General features: G+C 41.6%; 1 protein-coding gene across 1 annotated transcript in view; it reads right to left on the bottom strand.

The window, feature by feature from the left end:
- Ctnnd2 (catenin delta 2) overlaps positions 1-10,298 on the bottom strand; it is an 804,610-nt gene that overhangs the window by 331,575 nt on the left and 462,737 nt on the right. The window contains 1 exon segment of the mRNA XM_076916393.1: positions 6,941-7,139. Coding sequence (XP_076772508.1) covers positions 6,941-7,139 — 199 coding nt within the window.

Here is a 10,298-nt window from a genome sequence, read left to right on the forward strand (position 1 = left end):
CGTCCGGTGCCCAGAGGTTAGAAGAGTTGTTGGGTGCCCTGGAACTGTAGTTACAGATGGCTGTGAGCTGCCACGTGGGTTCTGGGAACTAAACCTAGGTCCTCTGCAAGAGCTACAAGTGTTCTAACCACTAAACCATCTCTCTAAGCCCAGATCTAAGAATTCTTAAGTTTTTTTAAACTAGGTATTTAAAATACAGATCAACAGAAAAATATTTACTAGGACCTTTGTCAATATTGAGGAATGTCTTCTCCTGATCATCGGTCCTGGTATCTATGTACAGTAGATTTCAGTAGGCTTGTAAAATTTGTTCTAAAAATTAAAATGTGAACAAGTGAATGGACAAACTAGAAAGTGAGTGAACCCACACTTAGCCTTACACACATGATCTTCTATGTAATTTTATATGCACATTTCATATTGCACATATTTATTTCCTCTCATTTATACCATGTGTGCTACAGGTACTGATGGATGATAACATAGCCATGTGTTTTATACCCTAATGATATTTAAGTTCTGTAGCAGTGTTTCCCTGCCTAGAAATGAGAAAAGCATGATAAACAATATTATCATCATGCAGAGTTTCCTTCTGTGCAGATACCTCATTTAGAGCTAAGGACAACCTGTGTGAATGGTGCCATTCCTCCATGCCAACTCTTCATGTCACAGAGGAGAAGGCAGAGACAGAGTAGGTAGAATGAGGACTAAACCCCAAGCTGACTGACCCTTCTCTGACTGATTCATCCTATTTGGTGTGCTGGACACTATGATATTAGTGTGTGCCCAGAGAACACAGCCTGCATGCTTCTGAAGACAATATGCTTTGCAGAGGATCCAAATAAGATTAAAACGAAAGGCAGTATACAGTATGTCTGGATAAACCTTTATGACCTAAATGAAATACTCTAATTGAGCATTTAAATACTCATTATTATCTGTTCACTGCAAAAAAAAAAAATGTGCTAAAGTTTACTTTCAAGTGAAAAGTGAATGGGCCTGAAGATTTTGGGTAGCATTTTCCATGACAATGAACATGGCAGAGCTGGGTGTGGAAATGCTAACATATCCATAGTGTGTGGGTGGGTCATGTCTATTACCTAAGGTGAAACAGAGGGGTTGAGATAACCTAACAGGATAAGAGAGAGAAGGCAGGAAGAGAGACTGCAGTGGGGATGTGAATAGATCTCCTACCTGCCCAGCTCTAGAAATTTAGAGTTGACCCCTCATTAAATGGCTTTACAGGAGTCTCAAATGTGGAGAGAGGTCTGCCTCTAAAAACTAGGTGATTACAGAAGAGAATTAATATTCTTCATGATCTTCAGCACTAATTGACTTTACATCAAGTATGTTCATGTGACTTAAAGTTATGTTATATTCTCTATGCACACAAGAATATGTACTTGCTGAACAAGAAGTTCAAGAAGAGATTGTGTGAAATCTTAACCACCCAAGCAAAGTTTCTTAGCTGGCTGAGAACCTTAGGCAAGGTATGATCTTGGAATCTGGTAGACTTGGGGCCACAGATGTTTTGATCATTTTGTATTGTTATCAAACAAACATGTCCTCTTCAAATGTATGCCATGCTCTGATTTTGACCAATTTGTCTACAAATGTGAAACACAGCCAAGAATTGGAATGGCCATAAAAATTAATTCTAAAGCTTTCTAACCATTTGAATTGATAGACAATTTCTTGAATGGAGGGCAGAAGCTGCCACTTTGTAATTATGGGTCCACAGAGGCACATCTTCTGCAGACATCTTAATTGTTCTTATGTTCCGACTTCCTGGCACTGTTAAACCTTTATGTGAACACTATACATGACGTCACGGTCACTGTTCAGTTGACACGTCATCCTCAGCCCTAATCTTTCCAGCACTGCTGTCTTCTGATATGACACAAGTATACATAGAGCTATGCTCAAGGAATCGCTATGAACCTTCCTGGACAAGGCTGACTTTGTCACTTGCCAGTGCATAGCCCTCTTCACCTGGCAATCTCACCACCTACATTTGTAGGTCCTCAATGAAAGGAAGGGTTCTCAGGGATGGGGATGAGACACTACACTCTGGCAGCCAAGTTGACTAGGAGCCACTGCGGACTCAGAAGACAGTGGCTGCTGTATTTCTGGAGTACCATGCCAATGTCTGCCTATCACTGCTGTCTTTCGGTAAGGGGATGGATAATGGGATTTCTTCCTGTATCTCTACTTACAAGACATCTGGGACCAGTGATGCATCCAAGATCATCCTTAGAGCCTGCAACCTTCTACCAGGTTGAGTAGAAAAAAGAAGGGTCAGGCTCTGCCCTCTAGTGTCCTGGTGTTCCTGGGAAAGGCAGTGTTGGAGTTGAGTCTTTAGAGGATTAGAAGGAGAAGGAGGGAGGAGGAGGATGAAGAAGAGGGGGAGGTGGGTGATTCCTCAGAGCATGTCTTCTGTATGGCTTTAATGCACTGTGCTTGGCTTTGTAGAATCCAAACAACAGCTGTGTGAAAAGTGAACTGTTCATGTGTTTCACCATCCACAAGCCCACAGTGGAGGCAAGATGAAGAGGGGGACTTGGGTTTCCTGATGCTCCAATATGAACCTGTTTATGAGGTCAATCATATGAGAGTTAGGTAGCCAATGCATGGCTCAGGAGTCCAGGGACTATTGGAATACATAAAAATAGGAAGGTGGCACTGTCTAAGCTGGTATCTGAGACAGACCCCATACAAAAGTAACCAACATGGGTGACTTCCAACTGGAAGCAGGGAAGGAAGAAAAGAGAAGGAGATTGAAAAGAACAGAAAAATGGCATGATGAATGAGTACAGGAAACTCCTGAGACATCCCTGTGATGGAGACATCTGTACAGCCCTAACAAGCTTTACCTTCAATGTTCGAGACATCCTTGTGATGGAGACATCTATAGCCTTAATGTGTGTTACCTTCAATGTCTGAGACATCCCTGTGATGGAGACATCTATAGAGCCTTAATGTGCGTTACCTTCAATGTCTACAGGTAATCTGTTGTTATTTGTTTGTGCAGTTATCTCCTTACAAATCTCTCTGCTCAAGAGTGGCTGATTATTCACTTTAACTGTAGGCAGGTACCATGGTGGCCTTCAAATAAGGTCGGCATATAAGAGGGAAGGCAGGGAGACAGTTGCCGTGGACTTAGTATGATGCTTAGGAGGGCCAGCAGGTTGAAAACACATCCGTGACACTGACCTTTCTGACATTCCCAGCCTCTGTTAGGCAATTTTTCTGCGTTCAGGAAACTGTATGTAATGAAATGTGCTCAGAGACAGGCAGGAGTCCGTAAGCCACGCTGGATAAACCAGTGTATCAAGCAAACAGTGGATCTTAGCAGACACAACTTTAATAACAGAATGTCCAAAGCCAATAAGCTCCATGGGTGAAAAATAAGTCTGTTTTGCTTTCAAATGGTATTTAGAAACATGAGGTCAAGCAAGATCAGGATCTAGGACAAGGCAGCTTGTGTGACCTTTCCAAGACTGGCTCCAAGCAACCTATGTGATTTGGTGCCACACCTTCATGTCTGCCTAATGATGTACGGGCTGAGCATTAAGATGTGCCCGAGCCACAGGATTAATAAATATATTAAATGCACTAAAGAATGTCCCTGAAAGTATCCATGTGCTCTCTCTTGTTCTCAAGACCCCACCTTTGGTTCTTAACACATCCTTCTCACTCCCTAATTATTGATTCACCTTTCCCTCATCCTTATTCCCAACAATGGGTGTATTGAAAGAGACTGATCAGATTCCTGTTTTGCTAAAGCACTGTCTGAAATGTCTGGGGGGACAGCTGGTTCCTTGTCACTGAAAGGCTGCAAGCTAAGGCTGCATGCTCATGTCACCTCAGCCATCATTTAGAGCCAACAACGGTGGACAGAAGTAGCTCTAACCTACAGGCCTCATTAAAATGTGAGCTCTTCTACCAAGGTTCGCTAGTCTGGTCCTGGATGTACAAAACTGGAGCTATGAATAAACAACCTCAGATACAAAGAAGCCATCTTAGCATATTTCATTACGGCTCTTTGGTAATTATTTTTAATTACCCTACTTTTAATAATTTTCCAGTTTTAGGTATTTGCAGTACTAGATACAATTTATTATTATTATTATTATTATTATTATTATTATTATTATTAATCTCTGGTATACTAGTAAAATATATATGTATACCAAAGGCATCCTTTTAGACATTTGGGCTCTAGAGCAGTGGATCTGAAAAAGAGTGAGAACATGAAGCAGGCCAGATGCAGGCATGGGGCCTCCTGGGCAGGCATTAGGTGTGAGAGGTTGGGTCTTGGAGATTGTGGCTTCACTTTCTCACTCTTCTTTCTATTCTTGCTAAAAACAATGATCATAGCATTGTGTGAATCATCACACTTGCTCAAAAACTACGTCAAGTTCCATGGTGCCAGCTGGCATAGGGTATTAGACCTCTGACATCCACATGTTGGCAGGTCTCTGGTGTGGCTGTCATTATAATAGACTCTTTGAAGAATTTTGAGGAGACTCTTGGTTGCCCTCAGAGGAAGAACAAAAGCATAGCACTGCTTTGCTCCAGATACCTTTAAATTTGTATCTGGAAGTAGGCTTGCAAACTTTCAGCAAAAAGCCAGGTTCTATGAGCTGTATGATGTCTGTCACAGCCTCAGAGTGCTGCCTCTGCAGTGTCAGAGCACCTGTAAGGGACACTTCAGGGTAAGAGTGAGGGTTCAGTCTACAGCTTCACTCATGGACATTAAACTTCAACTTTGATGTCACTGCCACGTATCAGAAAACCTTATTCATCTCTTCCTTTCCCCCAGTCACTTAAACAGTCTTAATTATCAGTCTTAGCCACTGCGTGTGACTAAAACAAGTGGCAAGCTGAATTTGGTCTTTGGGCTGCTATCTGCCTATCATAGGTTTAGAGGATATCACAGTGTATAATCTGAATGAGAAATATTACTGTTTGGCTCACGGGTTTGAACACTTGGTTCCCAGTTGGTGGTGTTTGGAAGGTTATGAGACCTTTAAGATGCATAACCTTGCTGGAGACAGTGCATCACTTCATAGCTTCACCCCACTTCCTTTCTTGCTCTTTACTTCCTGTTTGTGGAAATGTAGTCAACCAGCTTCCTGCTCCTAGACTAGGCCTACCTGCCGCCATGCTTTTCCTGTCATGATGGGCTGTATCAGTTCTGCAAATATAAGCTAAAATGCATTCTTTTATCTTCTACATTGCTTTTTCCTCTGGGTATTTGGAAGTGGGGTGGGAACATCCTCTTGGAGACAGGGGAGGAGGAATGGGATGTCAGAAGAGAGAACAGGAGGGGGATAACAATTGGACTGTAAAAACAGATTAAATATAATAAAAAAAAACTAGAAAAGTAACTGATCAAATGGTTTCCTTTTAAGTGTGAAGACTATTGTTTAAAATATGAACTAGGTACATGGCAGTTTTTACTGTAACTATTTTTCTTTTACTAATTTTCTAAAAGTTCAATAACAAAATAAATTCTAAAGGCATATATAGAACAGAGGCTTAATAAAATTCTTTTGCTTTTCTTTTTTATTAAAATCAAGTGTTTTTTCACAAGTGGTGTATGTGGAAATAAAATTATCTTAATTGAGAATTTGCAAAATCAATCAAGCAATCAATCAATCAGTCAATAGATCAATCAAAATCTTCAAGCAGCCTGACTCCAGAGAGTAACAGGCTGAGGGTGAGGGATCTGACAAGCATAAATCAGTGTACTTTCTTATCTAAGTCTAAATGTATGTTATTCATATTGAATGCCATTTACAATGTCACAAGGAGTGCATTGAGCCTTTCCTCTTTCGACGGACGCGGTGGAACAGTGAAATGTAAATCTCCATAATCAACTACAAGAGTCACTTCCCTTGCCTTCAAAACATGTAATTCAGCATCACGTGCAGTTTACCAAAATCACTGCACTATACTTAGTGGTCAGTTCAAGCTGAGGTTACAGAGATCTGGGCTAAGCTTGTGAACGGAAGGCCAGCGGTCCCACGCTTCAGGTGCAGTTAGCAGCATGTGCTGCAGGGAACGGGTAAACTTAACCAGCAGGAAACGAACAGAGAAACTTCCGTCGCTTACCTAGCAGGGCAAGGTTTTACTATGAATGCCCCTCTCAACATGTGTCTAATTTTCCCATATTTTTTTTATTAAGATCAGTGTCATTAGGAATATAATCGTAACTTTAGACTATTTTATGAATGGCTACAGGTCATAGGAAACACTTGCCATTCTCCATGTGTCCGATGGTTAGGTGCACCTTTAAAAAATGCATATTTAATCCTGGAGAGCTGATTGAGGTCTCAATAATTATCAAGTTTGAACATTTAAATGACAATTCTAAATGTTCTAGCCTATTAGTGTGTATGAAACACATTCTAAGTCCATCTTTCAAAATGTGTCACATTTTTAACAAATATTTTGATCCTGAAGCTTGCTGAAAGGTAGATTATATCATTAAAAATGACTTACCATAATAATGCATCTACATTTTATGACAGGGGTACTGACTGCTTTTGTGGAGTACGCACAGTCATTAGCTAAACTATTGAAGGGAACCAAGACATCAGTCATGTTTCCTTTCTGTGTTTTTTTTTTCTACTTGATAAAGTAACTTTACAATTATTTTTGCATCATCACTTGTTATAGTGTAACTAGGTAGCTAAATTGGAGTTACAATCTCTTTCAGACATTATCAAAGATATTAATGATAGAATCGGGCCATAAGGCTTGACTGGAACACACACACACACACACACACACACACACACACACACACACACACACACACACACACACACAGAGTTCCTTTTATTTAGGAACAGTGATTTAGTTTCCAAGGAGGTCTGCGTCCCTCCCCCGCCCCCATGCCCATGTTCAGGCCTGAATATGTTCCCAATACACACCTGTGCTCGTGCGGAACGTGCCGGTGTGTGCTGGCGGCAGAGGATCCCCCTGGCTCTGGCTGAGACTCCTCATAGGGGGCTTCTGATAGACGCGGTCTTCATAGATGGGGTCTATGTGGTGCTCCGGGGACTGCAGGGCCCGCAGCTCAGGGGCCAGGTGCCCATGTTGGCTGCTATACGAGGCTCGGGACCCAGCTGAAATAAACGAACATGGGAACATTAAAACTCAGCCAACATCCAAACGGTACTGTATCCAAGAATTTATGAATGGAAGGGTACGGTGATCGAAATTTCCAAAAACCCCAAATGAAGAATGTCAACTGGTAGCAACACGCCAGACTAATCAGCTTATCACCCTATCCAGCTGCCTCCCTGGCTCCCAAAGCTGATGTCGCTGGGTGGATGTTGGGCTTTCTCAAACAAATCCACACCAAACAGGACCACTGAAACTTCTCTATTTTTACATGCCTGGTGAGTGTAACCTGCCTCTTTACTGGAGAGTTCAGGCAGAGAGAGACAACCTTCAAAGTCCACGCAGCATCTCCATTTAGCACTCCAGAAATTATTCTAAACGGTGAGCAAATGAATATGCTCCAGTTCACTCCTGATGTTCACTCCTGAAAACTGAACCGGAAATTGTCGCCATCAGCAGGTTTGGCCCCCGATAATGGAGAAGTCAAGCAGGCAGAAAGCGGCCCTTAGTCCTTCTTGAAGGAGAAGCAGATATTTAAGGATAAAGTTGTTGGGCCCTGGTTCCCTTCCCTCTGGCTAACCAACTGAAGTGTTTACATTTACACTGCCTCCCTCCGGACGTGTACAAATGCTTGTCCCTAACTGGCTTACATATCTATTATAAGTGGTTTGGCTTTCCAGCATCTGTGAATCCTTCTGCAGGCACTCCCTGCATAGCCTGGGAAAAGGGTCCCTGTGGAGTAAAGCTACAAAATAGGGGACCCTGAGGTAGTTTCTTAAAGAAATAAGTCTGCTTGCACTGGCTGATGATAAATGAGGCACTGATTTACATCCAAAACAAGAGAAGAAATGCCAGGGCAGTGGAGTCATTAGATGGACTTGGGGCAACAAGGAGGAGTGTTACATATTTGTGGTGAGCAGAGGACCTACATCAGAACCAAAGGGGGGGGAGACTATACTGTATTACAAGGTGGCCTACTATTCACCCACCTGGCCCCAAACTGACACCTACCAGCCATTTTGGGAATTAATTGCAAACTGCCTTTCAATAATCCAGGTTTGGTGCTTAATTAAGAGGAGGCTGGGGGCTGCATTGGAAGGACTGGAAGGAGGAAGGAGAATGGGGAGATGATGTCATTATATTTTAATTTCAAATAAAATAAATAAAAATAAAAGCACTGGGTTCTTTTCGGGAAGGGAAGGATCAGGGCAGGCAAGCTCATTCCCTTTGTTGATAATCAAATAATCTCAGATTTAGATAGAGTTGTGACGAATGACAGATTGGAAGCCACTGTTTTGCATAATTAGGTTCATTGCATCTTGATTTTCCAAATGCCAGCACCTCCCCCTCCCACAAGCTCAAGTTTAGATTTCCCAGGAATATAGTTAAGTAGCAGTGTGCTTCCAGTTCCTGCTGTCAACTCTTCCTCCTGTAGGCTCAGTTTATATTGCTTGAGATCCCCTATAGTCTAACACACAAGGAGACATCAGTTTATTCTAATATTATATGAGTGACTAACATTAAGCATGAGGGGAGGTCTCAGTGGTGGCTTTAATCATCAGTTCTTTGCTCTGAGTCTCACAAAAAACCAGTCGCAGCCACGACAGACAATGAGGATGGCTGTGGAACTCTGCCAGCAACTTTAGGACATGAGTGCAAATGCTTCTTAGAATTTATTTATTAGCACTATTCACCAAATCAACCATCTGGGTGCTGGGCAAGGAGCCGATACCTTAACAAGAAGCCTGTCTTTATGGAAATCAGACTTTTAGTGTGATATTATTACAAGTATTATCATTAATTAACTTGGAGACCAACAAATGCTTAGTCTGAAGAGGCAACAGAAAGACCGAAGAAGCAAGAAGCAGTAGACGACTACAGTCAAACATTGATTTCCCGAAATCAATAGATCAGCTGCTTTCACGAACACACAATAGCTGTGGTATCATGTACAACACCTACACAAGATCAAGCCAGACAAAATCCAAGCAGATCAGCTGCTTTTATGAACACACAATAGCTGTGGTATCATGTACAACACCTACACAAGATCAAGCCAGACAAAATCCAAGCACCGAGTAGGGAGGTGTTTCCAGAAGTTTTGTCTCTAGCTGAGGAGGTGTTGGCAGTCAATGGTTATTGGGAAAGAGAGATTCTGTTTTTGTTAGGGATGTGGCCTTTGGGAAGATGCCCTGCTCCCATAGATGGCCCTAAACCCTGCACATACCAAAAGCATTAAGCGAATTCAGTGGGCTTAAAAGAAAATGAAAAGGAAGATATGAAGTGGAGAGAGAATATGTTTCAGAAGACAGAGGAGGAATTGGAGGGCATGGAATGTAACAAATTCATCCCATGTGTGTTGAAATTCCCAAGCAATGAAACATGCAAATGGTCAGCAAAAAACATCGACCAACCAGTGGCACTATCGAATATTAGAATACCTCTGGTAATATTAACAGTTCACAGTGTTTTCCCATGAGAACAGCTGGGCAAGAAAAATCCCACATTTAAGCTGTATAGAGAGCATGGAGAAAGCCTTTCTCAAAAGAGCACTGTTTGCACTCTGTTTCATCCTTTGTGGTCAGGTTTAAAGACCTTGTGAGTAGACACAGTTATTATCAAGACAAACAAACAAACAAAAAAAAGGAATGTGGACCAGAAGAGAGACCAATGAATCAAGTTAAAATGATTTTTCACTGGTCTTGCTTAGGGGAAAAAAGATCAGCCCATAAATATAAATATCTATTCTGCCTTGGCCATTATGAAGGAAAAGACTTAACATGGAAACCAATTGTAGGAATATGAATCCAAATTTCACTAGATACTTTGTATATCTTCTGACTCACACAAAATGTACTTCACTTCCACAGAAATTTCCCTCCGTCACCACGGTCTACTTGACGGTAGTTCTAAGCACCATAAAGGATTGTAACCACCACTCAGGAACACTTCTATCTTTCCCAAGATCTAAAACTATGTTATTATAAGGAGAAACATGCTGGGAAAATTTTTTTGCTGGGGTCTAAAATGTCACTAATGTCAAGGTCAAGAGCCCTTACCAATTATGTTGGTAGCGAACAATTCTGGGAACTTGACCTTAACCAAGTTTAGGAGCTCAGAGCTCAAAAGTAGCAAAATGCAATCAAAATGTGATGGACCAA

The sequence above is a fragment of the Arvicanthis niloticus genome, chromosome 19 (assembly GCF_011762505.2).
Source record: "Arvicanthis niloticus isolate mArvNil1 chromosome 19, mArvNil1.pat.X, whole genome shotgun sequence".
In the NCBI taxonomy this organism is placed as follows: Eukaryota; Metazoa; Chordata; class Mammalia; order Rodentia; family Muridae; genus Arvicanthis; species Arvicanthis niloticus.